The following is an 18270-nucleotide window of genomic DNA, read 5'->3' as shown; positions in this document are numbered from 1 at the left end:
GCAGAATATGACTTTACAGAAGGACCTTAGTCAGCTGGGCATGCCTGTGTTGAGAGGCTTGCATCCACCTTCCTCCTTTCCACCCTCTTCTCTCTCACACACACACCCTGCACTGTCTTACATGCTGACCCAGCTGATGCCCCCGTGCGTAAATGGAAAGCTTTTACGCACCGCGCGTACTCACTTAAGAAGAGCTTTAATTGTTGTTTTTGCACTGTCACACGCCTCGCCTGATGCATAAGTAGAGCTCAGAAACTGGGGATGTGCTGTGGAGATGTAAGGGTTGCGGTAATACCTCACTACATAATAGACTGGGGGCGGGGGGGTGAAAGGCAAGGCGTGCGTCCGGACGCTCACCGCCAACTGAGCGCGAGAGGGACTCAGACATCAATAACATCTCGCTCATCAATAAGGCATTTTGATGGAGTTAGACTGCTTAATTAAATAGGTTGCCTTGAAGGTATCGGGCTCTCCGAATTCATAATATTTAATCTAATGACCCCCAATGGAGAACATCTGAAGGAAGACTCCTCAGCATCTCTATCCACAGGACAGCGGCTCAGTCAGACAGAGTAAGACTTGGAGATTTCTTATCTTTCCGTGATGGCTATCAACACTGATGCTGCGTTTGGGAAAAACGCTCTCGGCGAGAGGGAAGTTTCCAATCCCACCGACTTCCACGACACGGAGAAGCTGCTGAGCACCACGATCACCGAGCCCACCGGACAGAGCAACATCAAACCGTCCGACTCCTTCTCCCTCACCATCAGAGGGAGCGTCCGGTCCTTAGATGCGGACCAGAACGGACACAGATCACCGCTAAAGTCGGGCTCCATCGGACAGCTGGCGACCACACCCAGGTCCACGTCCCGACTCAGCCTGGGCCCACTGCCCTCCCCGGTGCCACCCGGGTCCGCGCCCCCGAGTTACCTCTGGCTCGCCGTGCTGTCCTGTTTTTGCCCCGCCGTGCCGCTCAACATATGTGCCCTGTGGTATGCACATGTGGTAAGTTGCATTTCTTTACAGCTGCAGATTTCTTCATAATAACGCTGTGTGAACTGTTATTATGGCCTGTGCTCAACACGCTTTGGTTGGAGTTGGAATGTTTCTTTAAAATCTTTTCAAAGAAAACAAGTGTTTCGCTTCTGTGTTGTATTTAAATAATTCATTGTTCATCACCCTCCTTCCCCTTCCTCTCCCATTAGTCGACGTCTGTGCTCCATACAGGAGATATAGAAGGAGCAAGGAAGTATGGGCGTCTATCAATGGTGCTCAGTTGTCTTGCAATGCTGCTGGGTGTGGCTGTCATCATCTTCATAGTGCTTACACAAGGTATGGATGAAAGACAGAGCAAACACACACACACACACACACACACGCTCATGTCACAATCCCTGTGGGGTCATTCCACTGACATAGTGCATTCCCAAGCCCAAACCTTAACCATCACTACTAAATGCCTAACCCTAACCCTGACCTTAACCTTGACCTCAATTTTGTCCCGTTTGCCAGTTCCAAGTGTAAAGGGAAAGCTGTTTATCTTAATTTCTCTTTTCTCTGTCTTGCAGAGCTCCAGCAGGGAACCAAGTGATGGAAAGAATTCTCCTTTAACTTCATCCTATCTCAAATTTGCACATAAGAGAGAGGAGGATTATTTATTTATTTATTTTTCTTTTTTTGAAGATGAAAAAGCACAAAATCTGAGTTGAAAAGAAGCTGAAGAGACTGCAACAAACAACTTGTTGATTTTTCTGCTATGGACAAAAGAAGGAAAAAGGAAAGAAGTCGCAGACGTGTCTCTTTTTCTGGCAACGCTCGTGCCCAATAACCCCACAAACTCAGGAACAAAGGAAGCAAATCGAAGGCTGCACACAGGTGTAGTGTCAGATCATCAGACGGCCCACAGAAGCTACTCTTAGTCCAAACTAGTGGAGCACTGAAGCACACACACCTGCCTGCTTCACGGACAATTGGATGCCACGACATTTTGCTTATTTAAAAAAAAAAAAAGGCATGGCATCATTAGATGGTTTACCTGATATCGTCGTGCTTGTGTTGTTCCTACTTCATAACTAATGTTGCTGCAGCAGCATCACTGAAACTGACCAAAAAGTGAAGTGACTTCATAGGTAGCAGGTCATGATGGAGGAATAGAACATCCACCTGGGAGACCAGGGGTCTTCTCCCCCAGTCCAACTCTTTATTAAATCGCTAACTTATTTTTACACTCAGTTCACTTATTTCTATCTTCTGTTTGGTTACGTTTAGGCAACAAAACTTCGTGGTTAGGTTAGGAAAAGATCATGGTTTGGCTTATAATAGGCCCTTTCACAACATTAGCCAGAAGCTGAATTCTCCCATGTGTGTATTTTTTCATCACAACAGAGTGATTGGTCAGTTGCAATGACGGTCCTGGAGCCGCATTAATTACGATGTTGTGGGAACAACACAGACACGGTGATATTGGATTGTGCACCATTAGATATGAGGATGTCCTAAAAACTAAAGGCAACTAATACCATCAAAAAAGACAGACAAAAAAAAAAGGCATCAGTGCACCTCTAGTCTGTCTTGGCGCCACTGCCTGCCCTGTTTCTCTTTCTGTTCTATCGGCACGGGACTTTAGCGGCTGTGGGAAGATGTATAAACTGATTTCATACACTGTTTACATCACGTTTAAAACTCATTTATCACAACAATGTCCTTCTGCAGTCATAGTGTGATACCTTGCTTTGCGTGTTCCTATGATAAACTGAACAGGTTCCTGTTCGGACTCTACTGAACTGCCTGGATCTCTACACCTCATTACGTTTACAATATACTGCAAGATATGAATGGGGTTGTTCTCCCTGTATGCACTGTTCTTGGCACTCTGATGTTGATGTTTATACATTTATACTGTATGACTGGTTTACTGTGCCATACTTCTGCATGTCTGAAATAAACTTGAATGAGCATGACAAACTTGAAAGTGAGCTCATCACTTTTATTTTGTTAGGCACTGCCAATAGTGCAAAAAGAAGTATGTATCATCAGTAGGCAATCCCAGTCAAATATTACTTTATACATCTGTACAGAGTTAAAATTCCAACAGGATACAAGCAGCAATATATAAATTCAAAGATACAAATGATCATATCATTATTATAATTCAGACAATACGTAAACCCTTTCACCTCCAATTAAGACTCACTTTGAGGTGATATAATTTTCAAAATAAAATCCTTTCTTAAGTCTTTAAACTGTTTTTAAGAAGAGCAAATGACAATAGAAGGAAGAACATATGAAATCATAAAAAATACTTGAACTGAGTTTGTAATGAGTATTTTCGGCTCTTAAAGAAAGTACCGGTCCGTCAGTTCACCAGAGCATCAGTGGAAAGTGTAGAGCAACAGGAGTATGGTGCAGACGCCAATCACCCCGCCTAGAATTAAAGAGTCCCGCCTCTTGCGCAAATTGATTTTCTGGATGAGATTGTTGATGGCGGGGAAACGATCTGAGGGGTGAGGGAAGTGTGGTGAAGGAAAATAATTAAGAAGGGTTTTTCCTTTCCTTGCAGTGAGTAAGAGACAGAAAGCAGCAGGGAGAATACATCAGCGGGGCTCCTAACGTAACCAGGAAAAGGAATAAATGGTGCCTAATGGTGCAGTCTAATGTCTGCCATACCAGCTTTCACTGTAAGTGAGGCTGCGTTATCCTGCTTTATGTCTTTATATACTGTGGTTCTGCAGCCGAGGCCCACTGATACAGATGGACTGCACATGAAAAGATGCATTCTTATAGAGAGAAAGTACAGAAGAAGAAAAAATGATTAAAATGCTAAAAGGATACTGGCTAAAGTTGTGACCCTGGTTTGAATGGACTTCAACATCCCACGCTGAAATGTGATGTTCTCTTTGGTAGCCATGGCGATACTGGAGGGACAGAAACCGTGAGGGATTAGCGGCAGGACAAGACGTATATAGCTGTCTGCACGGCATCACATTAAGCTGGTTTGAATGGAGCTAAACGTGCTGCTGATGTGTGGACGAATGGAGTAATAAAGCTCACCTTATTGCATTGTCAATAAGACTGTCTGAGCTGTGAACATGAGACGGAAAAAGGAAAAGTCAGCTTACAAAAGATTCAAACGACATAACATCTCTCAGCATTCATCACTTTTGATAGAATTTCAAACACACTGTATATATTTCTCCTGCTTGGTGAATACTACAGCACACAGGGAAAGCCCTCGCCATGCAGCTACACAGCTCTTTGGGTCTATTATCATAAAAGGAGCACTTCCTGTGAGACAGGGGAAAGTGCTGGTTAATGGAAGATTTGGGGCAGCTGATTGGCCAAATCCAGCGCCCATCGTTAGCAGAAACCAATTAATCTCTATAATATAACTGCTCTGAACACACAGATATATAAATTTCGGGATGGTAAACTGATGCCTGTGTTATTTGTTTGAGGTGCGACGCAGAGCCTGGACACACACACGCAGACGAGGTTTAAATCAGCTGCTGAGAAAAGTGACGGACAGAAAAATGAGGCGTTCAGTCCAGAGCTGAGCAGAGCATATAAGGGCTGCAATGTGCATCCTGGCGGACTCCACTGGAGACCAAAAATCAATACTGCGCTTTATACTTCCTCCATCTATCCGTCCACCTCTCCCACCATCTATCTGCTGCTGTCCTCGGCTTTATCTCGCTATTCTTCATCTTAGTGCACAGACGAGGCGGCCTCTCGCTTTGGTTTATGTGCTTTCTTTTTTCTTTCTTTATTTAATTACTCCTCTTCTAAGTGAACTTACTTTCCATCTCATACAACTTGACAAAGTTGTCTGATCACCGGTTTGTAAACCCAGTTTTCTGGGCGTGATCATGGATTTGTTTGGATCTTTTGTCAGTGGCATTGTTGGTTGGAACAAGCAGTTCTAGTTAATCATTGGCTTTTCCTTGATGTTCAGTAGCTCAGTGGGTAAAGAGCGTAAGTCCATATTGATCGTATGATTGCAATTCTCATTCATGTTCAACATTATACCATAGCATCAACCGCTGTGTAATAATCAAGTTGACATTTTACTATAATTTCTTCTGTTCAAGGAAATGAACTGTGTGGAAAAAAAAGACCACATTAAAAACAAAACATGTTTGATGCTCTTTGGGAGATTTTAAAGATGATATCCATTTCTTTGAGACCACTGTTAACCAGCCGCAGCGCAGGCTCCACCATCATCAAAACACCAAATGCAGGAAAATATTTTGGAAGAATGACGTCTTTCTCTCCAGCAGAATTTAAAGACAAGACACCAAAAGACAAGAGATATCCTGAGCTGATCTGGGTATAGTTTAATGATCAGTATCAGCTGATTAAAATCTGATCTTCCTTTCGTGAACTCTGCTTTGCTTTGTCCTCCTCAGCCTGTGACTGCTGCAGCATGGCTTCTTTACAACAGTCTCACTGATTATTCCATGAGTAATTTGATGCACCAGTGCTTTGTAACTTGTACAGCTGTGAGTGTTTCTGTAGTATCAAACAGACTATTATATCTTCTCTCTGGTGACTGCGTCACATGACTTTCTGGAGTCACATTTTCCAAATTAAGCTTTTCCTCACATCACATCTATACTTTAAGCTTCTAAACGTAGTATTTTTTAAAGCGGGACCTCCAGTATTTGGCTCAAGCAGCTTGTGAAAACTACGGAGTGCCAGGTTAAGTAGGTTGCACAGCTGCTATGTCAGATACATAGTCAACGTTTAGGTAAATACAGCATGAAGATTGACTCAAGCAGCATCAGCAGATACCAAATATTACAGGATGTGGACTCAGATCAGGGCCAAAAAAAGGTGATTTTCCTCCTTTCGTTCTCATGGCCAAATTTCTGAGCTGTTCCACATCATGTCGGGAAAAGCTGTTGCAGGCCGCTGTAATGCATTTGACGTCTTCTGCTTTCAATTTTCAGTTTCAGTTTTACTGCCACTCTTTTTTTTTTTTTCTTCTGTGTTAATCTTCCTCTGAGTGAGTGCAGTTATTAGAAAGTGCATAAGAAATATATTAATAGCCACAAGGAAACGTGATTAACAACATGTCCAATAAACCACTGATATGCATATGTGCGTGTGCATGAAGACAGCACATATACCAGTAGTCATGTCTCACACGGCACTGTCCAGGTGTCTTTCACATATGCACCACAAACCCGAACTTATCGAGAAATCTCTTACTTTCTGAGATGTTCATGCTCCTTCAGGAAGAGCTCAGTCCTTCTGTTATTCACGCCTGAGCTGCTCTTGTAAGACCTGAATGAGAAAACCGAAGAGGGAGAAACTTCAGACGATGGAGAATTGGATTGACAAACAGGAGCAGGATGCATTTCTGACCTTTCTTCCAATCCATCCAGCAGAGGCTGAGATATTTCAATGGATACGTGAAAACTTGAGCTGGAGGAGCTAGTTGAAAAGTCAGGAGATCTCCATAGTCGTTAGGGTTTGTCCTTTGGGTAGTGTGAACAAAAAATTTCATTGGAATCCATTACATAGTTGTTCAGATATTTCAGTTTGGACCAAAGTGGTGGACTGACCAACGAATCATCATTGCCATCCCTGGAGCCACGCTGCTATAAATAAAGCCAGCACTGACAGTTACACCACCATGTTATAGCTCCAGCATGCTGCACTTAAAGAATGACACAGAAGTTCCACAGATTCCAGGAACAGTCAATCATCACTGTTATTTTTGCCAAACAACAACTCTGGGGAACTTCCACAATATAACAGCACATTTTTCACATCGATCAAAATAAAATAAACCTTTATTTTCATACAAGTATGTATGGGATCCCCACAAGACCTCGCTTCGTTGGGTGGTGCAAACAAATTTAACTTCCTCACTGTTCAACTTTTTGGGTGCTTCATGAAAACCTAAAGCAACACCCCACCCTCCTTAATCATGTCTATGCAGCATTGCTAAGAGAAGAAGGCGCCACAAAAAACAAGATTTTCCGCAGTCTTTGCCTCAGTCTGAAAGGACGATTTCACTGCCTCCTATTAACTGATGCCTGGATGCTGATTATGTGCTTCCTGTGTTAAAGCTTTTAAGTGATTAGCTCTGCTTAACCCACAACACTGTCCTCCATCTCTTATTTACAGCATCCCCTCTCTATTTGGACTGATCGCCAATTCATCACCCATTACCTCATATGTTGCCCCTCACTCTTAACTCTTTTTCCACTTCTCTCAGTTCACTCTCATCATTTCTGTAATCGGCCAACACCAGATCAGGACAGTGTCCCCCTCTCTCTCTCCCTCTCCCTGTCTGACTGTGTTACTCTCCATCTCTTGCCCTGATAAAACATTTCTCTGTTATCAGGCAGGCCAGATGTAACCACTATCTCTCGGCTTTGGCTGAATGAAAGCCTTGCGGTTTGATTTACTGTAGAAGGCACTTAGGAGAGATATCCCCAGAGAAAGAGAGAGAGAGAGAGAGAGAGGGAGAGAGAGAGAGAGGGAGAGAGAGAAGTAGCTCGCCTGATAAGAAGAGGTGAAACATGAGGAAGGAATGGAGATGATCAAAGTTTGTGGGGATTCAGCAACAAACTGGACATTTCTGCCTCCTCCTGGTTAAGAAAAACATAGCAAAAGTCTACAGAAGGGGGGGTGGGGTGGCGGGGGGTGGGGGTGGCGGTTGAAAATGTGAGAAATTAAATGGTAAAAGGAAAAACCAGGGATGGAAGGAATTAAGGAAGCACAGACTGACTGTGCAGATTTAGAGAGTGCTCAGGTGATGAAGATGTGCACTTCCATAAAGTTGGGGGACTTACAAGAGACAGACTTTTTAAAAGAAAGATTAGGCAACCACTTAAAAGATGGGAAATAACGAAGTTTCCAGTTTCTATCTTTTTCCTGTTGACATTTGGTCAAGAAAAGCCTGAACCATATTTGCCAGAGCTTTTACATTACATAATATTAAACAGCATAAGTCGTTATTTTTGTATGCATCATTTAGAACGATACTGTTGATTAGCTGATCCACAGAGATGTATTCTGCAACAACTGATAGTTTAAGTTATTTTATAATCAAAAATACAAAAATATTCACTGGTTCCAGCTTCTCAAATGTAAATATTTGCTGGTTTTCTTCTTCCAGATCATCTACTATAGTAAACTGAATATGTTTTGATTTTGGTTGGTCAGACCAAACAAGCAATTTGAATAGATCAACTTGTGTTCTGGGCACTGCAATGGGCAACTTTCACAACAATGTTTTGACATTTTACGACGTTAACAATTAATAAAATAATCAAGAAACAGTTCAAGAGAATAATCAACGAGAATAATCGCTACAGACGGACCAAACTGCATTTTGAACAAACTTGTCAATCAGTGCTGTCACTTGAAAACAAGACTAATTTGACAAGAGCTGAATGTCAGTGATCACTGAACTTCTGCTGGACATCCCAACTTACTCACTGACAGAATTACAGTGGATTTAATTTTTCCCATCGGGGATCTCCAATGACAGGATTGAGGTCAGGAAACTACATCAAAGCTCAGATTTCAGCAAAATTGGGGGTAACTTATCGTCACTTTTGTTGATTTCCCAGGCAGGGAATTTAGAGGTGGCACACACAGACAAAAGATGTGTTTTCAGACTGGATTTATAAAATCTCAGCAGTCTGCGTATGATAAGGCTTGAATGTGCAGCATCTGGGACGCAGAGATGCTGTTATCCCCTACTTGGAATTCATTTTCGTCAAATCTAGGAACAGTTAAGAAGCATCAAGAGACTATAAAGGACGTGATAGAGCCCTCAGAGTAATAAGACTGGAGACACCGGAAGGAGACATTCTGTTTACAGCCATAGAGGATTTGAAATCAGCCACCACTTGTATTGGTCGCCAATGCAAAGACTTCAGGACAGGTGTTATATGATCAAACTTCTTAGATCTTGTGAGGACTCTGGCAGCTGTGTTTTATATTGTCAATGTTCATCAACAGTTCTTATTGATTACGCACACATAAACAAGTGTTTCATACAAGACACACAAATGTGGTGAATGAGGAAAACCATAAGAGGATAATGTTGCATTTGCCTAAAGTATACGTCTTTACTGTCAAGCTATGCATGAGGGTGCTTACTCGATGTCTCTGTGAACAGAGCCCAGCAGGTCCTCTCGTTCTCGCAGGCTGAAGAAGTTGCTTTTGGTTTTGTGGAACTCATGAGTGTAGTCCTACCAGGTGAAAAATTATCAAGTTAAAGTCAGCAAGACACAATGACGCTGACAGAATGACAGGATGTGTCTCAAATGCTTCTTCTTCTAAATATAGAAAATGCTTAAAACAACTTACACGTGGACCTGAATAATACATGAAAGTGACGTGACTGTACCTGTAAAATGTCTCTGTGTCTCTGTAAGGTGTGCATCAGTGCTGCGTTATGTGAAGAACTTCCTGGGGTGTTTGTGTATTCTGCCATTTTGTCGTTGACCGCTGTAAGCTGCAAAAAAAAAACCCAAAACAAAACAGAACACAATTAATATCAAGTATCCATAAAAGCAATGATGTTTTTTCTATTTGGGTGCCACATCACCTGGGCTTGGGGCTTCAACAGCTGCTACTGAAGGGAAGCCTTTAAGCTACGACTGTTGGCAATCATGTGTGTGTGATGTTTGACTTACATTGGCCAATAGCTGCTCCAGCTCAGTCGTCATGGCCACGAGCATATTGTCTTGAGATGAGCCACCAGAATCAGACCTGATTTGAGGATTAAAAGGAAAGGATGCTAGTTCACGTTCGCTCAGTGAGCCCGTACAGGTATTTAAATCATACACCCAAGGTCAGCAGAAGTAAGGCTACATCCACATGGTTGCAGTGAAGGGAGGACTGGGCTGCTGACCTGCTGTTTCTGGTCCGCTGGTCCCGGCTGCTACTGCTGCTGTAGCTGGTGCAGAGCTTACTGAAGGAGACCAGCTTGAGATCCAGCTCATTCTCCAGCTGTCTGGCCTGTTTACGCAAATCTGAGTGAAGAGACAGAAAAAGCATCCACGACAATCAAGAAACGATAATCTGGACCACCAAATCACTGACCCACACATGACAGTAAACCATTCGTTGTTGTCGACGACGTAATGTTTTAATGCTGCAAGGCCTTCATTTATAGAAAAAAAACTTTCTGTTTTCACTTTTTTTTGGCCTTTTGCTGCAAACAGGTAGCAGACGACCAAAGCCAAGCGAAGAAAAACTCACCTCGGTACAATTTGTTATGCTAAATTATCTGGAAGGACGGCACTTCATTTAGTAGTAAAACAGTAACTGACAACAACAGCTAACAACTTTAAAAGTTCGCCGTTAGCTCGTAAGCTAACAGGTTAGCTAAATGTATCTCCTCCTCTTGGATATAAAGTTTTTATTAACGTAACGTATCAAGGGACGTGTTAATGGTGTTTGACCCGAATCGCTGAAGAACAATAACAAGCAGACAATTGTTTTAAATTAAATGCTGTAACATAATTTACCTTCCCAATAGTTGCTGGTAGTTGCCATGTTTGTTGTTGACATGTCATCATCCATCCGCCGCAAAGAAGAAGCAACTGTCGCAAGTCTCATTTGAGCCACAGCGGCCTCTAGTGGTTAAGGGCCACATCCAACTCAGTAACTGAGCGTGGTCGCTCACTCATTATTATCTCGAAGGTTAAAATGTGAAACACGATGGCACAGGCCCGACAGGCTTATTGCCAAATGACTGAAATCAAGGTCAATGGTCTAATGCATTCATTGCTGGACAAACTGTTGTGAAGTGTTTTCTGTGATGTAGCTTCATGATGATGACTGCTCTTCACCTTAGGAAGCCTAAAATACCAACATTACAAGTTCTGCATTCAAATTTCACAGACAGTTAAAGAACATGACTCAAATTTTCTTAAAGCATAAGCACTCATCAGGTAGAATGGCCCATTACACTGGGCATTACAGCATTAGTGTGTCAGCAGTATTTTAATGCTGTAGGTGGCTGGGATCTAATTTAACTACATTAAGTGCTCATCTATTTTAATCAATAACAATGCATTACAGTACGTAAGTTCATCATATTTTTTTAATGTGAAAACTTAATCTGCAAAGTAACAGTAGCTGTTAGATTAATGTAGAGCAAAAAGAACAATTTCATTCTGAAGTATTAAGCAGCATCAACATGGAAATGCTCAGGTAACGAGCAAGTAACTCAAAATTGTGCCGTTCTGGGTTAGCTTCCACTGCTAGAGGGCTGATTATTAAAAAGTTACCACAGCATTTGTCCATCATGGCTCTTTAGCTAAGTCAAGGTGAATTCATGTTGGAAAATAGTAGGGAAATGAAAAGACATTTCACTTCATAGGCAGCTGGAACAAATCTTGCTTCTTGAGTATATCTAATAAAGAGTGACATTCTGCAGGACAGGACCATCGATCCATGGAGGATTTTCTGACTCTTTTCCATCAGTAGGTAGGATTGTGTGGTTGACTGAGATTTGTATACATTTCCCATATTGTCCACCAACATGGATCACAACAAGACTCATTCTTTCCAAGTTTTAGTTTGTTGATCCATCTTATTTTATTCACCTTAAAATCTAGTTTTAGGGGGATGTGTCAGATGCTTGAACTCCAATTACTTATTATAAACTAGTGGTTTACTCTTCAGTACAAATGAGGTGTAACAAACTCTGGAATTTTTCCCTTTAGTTTCCACTTAACAAGGTTTAAGGTTGTTAAAATCATCTAATTCCACATTGTTTGACAGTATCTTAAAACTTCTATGGACTTATTCCAGCTCTCTGTTGAAGTAATGTGAATTTTACTAACATATTCAATACCATGACGCCATACTATTTATAGCTGCACCATTCAATGAAATGGAAATATTGCTAAAATCTTGGCACCTTTTTCGTGCACCTTTCTCCAAAATTCAGCCTGACAGATTTAATATCTGAAACTTTGAGATTCACAGAGAAATTCCGAGAGTTTGAACAACCCTATGACAGGTTAGTGGAGTTTAAAGAGGTTAATTCTCAGCCATATCTTGACTTTTTGCCCATGGGATTCAACTAACAAGTTCACGTTTAACAGGTCGATTATGATGATTTGAGCAGTGGCATCAGTGGAGAAAGACAAGACACAGACGTGACTGAGGTACATGTATTGTGAATCTCTGTTTCTTTGCTCATTCTCTTTATTCATCGTCTTAAACACAGGCAGTCATGGAAATCACAGTGACAGCAAGACTGGTGATCGTGTTGATGTAGAAGACGATGACGATGATGGTGATGATGATGATGATGATGCCATCAATGGTGGAGATGAAAACGAGCAAAAACTCTGAGGCGTTTTCACCGTTCTGCAGCCGGCCTGGGCAGCTGAGGCCTCTCTTTCACACTGATTCAGCTTTTTCTCTCAATTCTGTCATTCCTATTTTCTGTCTTTCTTACATCTTTCCTTTCTTTTGTGATGTTTCTTTAAAAAAAGTGCTATGAACCACTGACACCAGTAAGCACCTGAACTCCAGCTCAGGATCCTGCTTAGACTAGCCGGACCAATGGAGCCGAGGAGATGGAGGTTGGGGGAGAGGAGGAAGAGAAGGAGAGATGGAAGTGCAGGAGGAGGGAGAGGAGGAGGAGGAGGAGGAGATCAGGATGTGTGAAGGATACGCTCCCCTCTTAGTGCTGGATCCTCCTGATGGACTGAATCTGGGGAGTCTGGGAGTGGGAGCCGAACTCACGGTAACACTTGTACTCTCCTCCGCGACAGTCACACTCCATGATGTACTGGTGGCCACGGTATCCAGGGAACTGGTAGCACACGAAGCTGCAGGAATACAAAAGAACATGTTAATTAAGTGAGTGAATTTGAACAAGTGAAATAGTGACGCACGTAGCTGAAGGCGTGACTCAGGTGATGGTGTGTGCATCAAACATCACGACGATGGACTTACGCTCCGCTCTGAATGTGCATGGATCCAACCTCCTTGTTCATCCAGCCCATGGCCTGCAGAGAGGGGTAGTCATCACACAGCTCGAACTGACGACCCATCATGTTCTCCATCTCGTAGATGGTCATGCGGGACTCCTTGTGGTTCTGTACAAAGGGGGAGAAAGGAGGTTCAGCACAACCTGAGGTGGCCTAAAATGAGCCAAGGGCCGTTACTGCGTTGTATATTGAACCTACAGCACAGCAGATGGGCCTGAAAGAGATCATCCTCTCAATACGGTAGGAGTTGCTGCCACTGTAGGCCTCAAAGCGGGGGTAGTCTCCCTTCTCCAGGACAAACTGCTGGCCGCAGAAGCTGGAGTGCTCGTAGCCCACCCAGCTGCGAGCAGAGAGTGAGAACAATAAAGCCAGAAACCAAGGAGATACAAAATCTTTACAGCTCTCAGAATCTAAAGAGAAATTGTTCGGGTTTGCCCTTTAAATCAGTTTCAGGATTTTTCCAAAAGTGAGGAGAAGCTTTCTGGATACGTACGCGCCACACTCCACCTTCAGGGAGCGGATGTTCTCCATCCCGCACTCCATGATGTTCTGGCAGCAGGCGGTGAACTCCATACGCCTGCCCTGGAAGTACTCCTGATCGTACACAGTGATCTGTGCAGCGCAGAAAGGATGAATGAAGACTCAGCGCAGAAAGATATATGACAACTGAAACACTACTGCTGCCTGTGCTCATGGGTAATGTAGTGCTAAGCATGCACGCCATGCGCTTACCTTCCAAGGGCCCATGGGCATTGGGTTTGTCTGAGCCATTTTGTCGTCTTTTTCAGTAGTACCTGTGAAGAAATACACACTCAGGGCAGGGATGGAAGAAAATGCTAAAAACAAACCTTTATGATTATCATACTCTCACATATCTCAGTAGCCAGCAGTTCTTCATGCCAGCTGCTAAACAGGGTGACATTAGCTCAGCACTGCTTACTGTTCCACACACTCAACTCCCTGGTTTGTCACAGTATAAGCTCTTGATTTGCTTTAACTTCCTGTTTTGAAATTATCCTTGTTTGCAGTCGAGGTAATAAACAAGTGCCAATTAAGACTCCCTGCTGTTACTTCATATCATGTCCATAGATTGGGAAATTGTACTGTATGTTTAACTGGTCTGACCTACCCAAACTGGTGAGCTGTGTGTCGCAGTGTTCCACTGAACGGTCTGCAGAGATGGTGTGTCTGGGGGTATATATACACCCTTGGGTGTCGGGGGCCAGGGGGCAGGCACGGCTGGACTCGTGTCAGCACTTTGCTTTGGACTCCATTGTTTTGCTGTGTGAGCCACAGAGGGGTTAACACAGAGACACACGGTGATTCAAACAAACACAAAGAGGGCAAACGGCTATACTGCATTACCTATGCTTCTGTGGTAAATGTATATGCTGGGAAAAAAACAGGCCAACTTTCCTCACCAGTACGTGGATCTATCATCATACAGGCCTATGTGGAAGTACAGTGGTGAAACACTTCATGTTGCTGTTTTGATTTACTTTGAAAGAACTGATTCCAGGATTCAAGCTCCTGTATGACAATCCAAAACTTTTTTTATACGTCACTGACACACACAGGATGTTTGAAAGTGATTTTGTGATTTACTGAATGAAAAGAATGACACTTGTAAATTATTTACAGTCTTTTGACGTCATATTAATGTTAATACAAAGAGTTAGATTCTCCAAAAGCTTGGAAAGATTGGCATGACATTTGTTAGCAGGAACATTAGTTTCCTCCTCACTGTTTTTTGTGGCAGGACAGAGGTGTCATTTTGTTTGTTTTCATTGTATGGAGTGTCTTTGTCTCTGATTGACCCTCAGCGTCCCTGCTCATTAATACATGTGCAACATGTGTATCAGACATCATCATTTTGTTCGTAAGACTCAGATCAACCGCTGGTCTCCACCTTGTTTTGACTCATTTGAAAATGCATTTCAACAGTAATCTAATTTCCTGAAACTTTGAACACAAAGTTTTATGGTGGCTGGGCGAACCGGATCAATGGCATTAACACTGGATTTGAAATAGGAAGATGGTGGCTACGTTGGAAATCTAATCAGGCAGTTTTATTGATCATAGAGGCTGGGTAGAGCTGAAATCCAAATGGCAGCAGCCCATCATGAGAGTCTGGTGGGTGTGCGGAGATATAAACAGCCTGACTCACCCTCTCTGTGAACACCAGCAGCGCCTGTCCTGTTTCCACGTTGTGGTTTAAATGAGACTTCTGAATGAAAGTACCTGTTGCTATTTTTGGAAAACCTGTACAAGTGAGTAAACCAACAATGAAGGTTAGCAGGGGGCAATGACACCGTTTGACAGGCGGTCTTGGCAGGACCGGCAGCGTTTTGGCATCGACGGATGATCTGTCATTGACAGCTTGAATAATTATTACACAACTGACACACATTTTTAGAATCCAAACTGCTGTCTTCAGTGTTTGGTGAGGCACTTTCAAAGCGTTTTCTCTATTCCAAACCTCTGAATTAAAAGGTGTGTTTTACAGTTTTATACAGTGCTCTTCATTGTGTCGTAAGCAAGCACAGAGCAAACGACAAACAGAGAGAGCAGCATGTAGGTACATAACTGAGCGTGCACCCTCCTCTCTCCTCTGCACTGAACAATAAACATTTAGGAATGGCTTACTGAGGTCAGCACATTGCCCAGACTCTCTGTCTGTGTGTGTGTGTGCATGTAATTCCCTGATTGTGTCTACAACAGAGAGACACAGAGAGATACAGGTGGATATATCACAAATAACATCACAATAAAAATATGTCTGCGAGCACATTCCTGATCAAAGTGGGTTTGTTCCGATCAGAATGTGAGACGGGAGAGGCATGTATGTCAGTGTGTGTGTGTGTGTGTGTGTGTGTGTGTGTGTGTGTGTGTGTGTGTGTGTGTGTTTCTGCTGATGGTAGCAGCTCAGACGTGACAAAGGGACGAGCAAACTCAGCAGGCCGATGTGAAGAGCCCACAGTGACCATATAGCCGACTGTACTGCGCACATACAGATGTCACACACACACATCAGACCCTCACCTTCTTCTACACATGTTTAACTGACCGCTGACACACACTGACCAACAAAATGGCACGAAATAATGAGCTAAAACTGACAAATCTCACTTGAGATTCAAGTTAAGAAAAAAACAACATTTTTTCCGAGCAGGACTTGAACTAATTCAATTTGAAAGTCATTTCATTCCTCCTGGTTGAACTTCTGTGTCACTCCTGAGCCGGAGGTAACGACAGCGGCAGGTGATTTTTCATCAGCATATGAACGAAAACAAACTCACTTCTCACTTTAACTGACTGCCAGTGCACACGCAGGGCCTGGAGCGCCCATCACAATACAGCTAGTACAGGAACAAAAATCATTCACTTCTTGTTCCGCCACCTGAAAAAGGACAAACCAGTCTATATTAGGCTTTGCAGTAAATGCACACTGCCTCTAGGGTGCAACATTTCCACAGAAACCCTTGCTTTCCAGGTGTATTGTGATGATTAATTTAGCCACACTCTTAAAGACCTCTCAAGCTTTCTGGGGTCATTCAGTGCAGAGCCGTGTGTGAAACATTAATGTAGCTGGAAAAGGCTTTTTAGAGTGCCTCCTGCTCCTGGACCTGAAATCTCCATATACTCTGAATATTAAGGCAGGCCTTTGTCCTAGCTTTATTGTTTTGGCTGCTGCAGTTACAGCTGGTTTGGCGCTGTTGCCATCACACACAGTGCCACTGCACAGCCGTGATGGATAGTCATGTGTGACTGAGATCTTCAGTGAGTCATGCAGAGACTTGACATGCATCAGTAGACAATGAAAGAGAGACAGGAATAGGATTAACACCTTGCAGAGTTGTTTCCATTCTGCTCTCTCCTCAGCTTCTCCAGCTGGGTTACAAAGATATGATGATATGTTTCAATATGCAGCATATGATTTTTTTTTTTTTTTTTCCTCCAGTGCAGTAGTCGTCATGCAGTTATGGCTGCTTACAGCATGAGACAATAGCTGTGAATGCAAAGTCTGGATAAATTAGGGGTATCTGGAGCTGAATTTATCAAACTGATGCATGTTTGGTGTGTGAGGCTGCAGATGCAACTTAGACTTACAACCCTATATTCATGCTCGGCTGAATTTTAGGGGGCTGATTGCTTCCACAAGGAGCAGTGGAAGAAGTATTCAGATCATTTGAAGATAGCAATAACATGAGATGTAAAAGGCGAGAATTTAAGTAAAAGTACAGAAGTATCATCAGCAAAATGTACTTTAAGTGTCATCTTATGAAGAATATATAGTTTCAGCATCAAAAGTAGAAGTGCAGGTCTACAGTAAAATGTTCCCTGTCACTGAAATATTTTTAAAACCCATATTCCAAAGAAGTCAGGACATCATATAAAATGTCAATAAAAACAGAAAGCAATCATTTCCTCAAAAAACTACTGCCAACAGTTTCACAAAGTGTTCCTGAGCCCATGTAGTAATATCATTTATACAATCATGTGTTCACAAAGTGAATCTCACTCCATCCTCGCTTGTGAACCACTGAGCCTTTCCAGGATGCCCCTTTCATACCCAATCATGACACTATCACCTGTTTCCAATTAACCTGTTTACCTGTGGAACGATCCAAACACGTTTCAACTAAATCAGTCAAATAAATTTGGTGGAGTAAAAAGAACATTTTCCTCTGAAATGGAGTAGATTTGAAGTGTAATGTGGCAGGAAATTGATATATTGAAATAAAGTCCCTCAAAACATCACTTGAGTAAATCTACTTGGTGACTTTGCAGCAGTGAATGCTGTAATTAGTCCAGGTGGGACTTTAACTGTTCACACAGCTGGTTTAATCAACAGCACAAAGGCATCAACAAGTAATATCCGTGACTGAATAGTAAATATTCACTGTCAAATGAATGTAAAGGAGGAAAAAGTACAACATTTCCCTCTGAAATGTAGAGGAGTCGAGGTATACAATTGCATATGATGGATAAGCTCAAGTACAAGGGTCTCAAAATTAATACTCAAGTAGAGTCTTTGAGTAAATGCACTTAATTTCCAAGACTGAACAGAAGGCAAATTGACATGAGACAAAACCAGTGTGGTGGAGGAACACTGTGCCCGTGCATGCAGTGTAGCTGTGGTTTTTATTATTGTATTCTAACATTCAGAATTCAAAGCTGTCTGTGACACCATGATATGAAATAGTGAACAAACAAACAAAGAGCTTCAAACAGCGGAGCACCCTGCTTTCATTTTTTCTTGTTTTACCATTGATTATTAAGGGTC

The 18270-nt window shown here is 42.5% G+C and overlaps 3 protein-coding genes across 3 annotated transcripts; 1 reads left to right on the top strand and 2 right to left on the bottom strand.

Annotated features, from left to right (window-relative positions):
• Positions 1-276: 276 nt before the first annotated feature.
• LOC143333176 (trafficking regulator of GLUT4 1-like) lies at positions 277-2968 on the top strand. The gene is made up of 3 exons (XM_076751148.1): positions 277-1005; positions 1206-1332; positions 1569-2968. The coding sequence occupies exons 1-3, from the start codon at positions 604-606 to the stop codon at positions 1589-1591; spliced, it is 552 nt and encodes a 183-aa protein (XP_076607263.1). The 5' UTR covers positions 277-603; the 3' UTR covers positions 1592-2968.
• Positions 2969-2972: 4 nt separating this feature from the next.
• LOC143333174 (Golgi SNAP receptor complex member 1-like) lies at positions 2973-10570 on the bottom strand. The gene is made up of 9 exons (XM_076751147.1): positions 10500-10570; positions 9881-10001; positions 9663-9738; positions 9374-9481; positions 9124-9215; positions 6211-6285; positions 4051-4080; positions 3832-3914; positions 2973-3496 (listed from the first exon to the last, which is right to left on the bottom strand). Exons 1-9 carry the CDS (start codon positions 10552-10554, stop codon positions 3372-3374), a joined length of 765 nt encoding a protein of 254 aa, XP_076607262.1. The 5' UTR covers positions 10555-10570; the 3' UTR covers positions 2973-3371.
• LOC143333177 (beta-crystallin A1-like) lies at positions 10503-14211 on the bottom strand. Its single transcript, XM_076751149.1, has 7 exons — positions 14113-14211; positions 13716-13777; positions 13477-13595; positions 13182-13323; positions 12949-13091; positions 12665-12821; positions 10503-10605 (listed from the first exon to the last, which is right to left on the bottom strand). The coding sequence occupies exons 2-6, from the start codon at positions 13752-13754 to the stop codon at positions 12674-12676; spliced, it is 591 nt and encodes a 196-aa protein (XP_076607264.1). The 5' UTR covers positions 13755-13777; positions 14113-14211; the 3' UTR covers positions 10503-10605; positions 12665-12673.
• Between the last annotated feature and the right edge of the window lie 4059 nt (positions 14212-18270).

This window comes from Chaetodon auriga, chromosome 15, assembly GCF_051107435.1.
Source record: "Chaetodon auriga isolate fChaAug3 chromosome 15, fChaAug3.hap1, whole genome shotgun sequence".
NCBI lineage: Eukaryota > Metazoa > Chordata > Actinopteri > Chaetodontiformes > Chaetodontidae > Chaetodon > Chaetodon auriga.
This window is presented reverse-complemented; position numbering and strand designations above follow the sequence as displayed.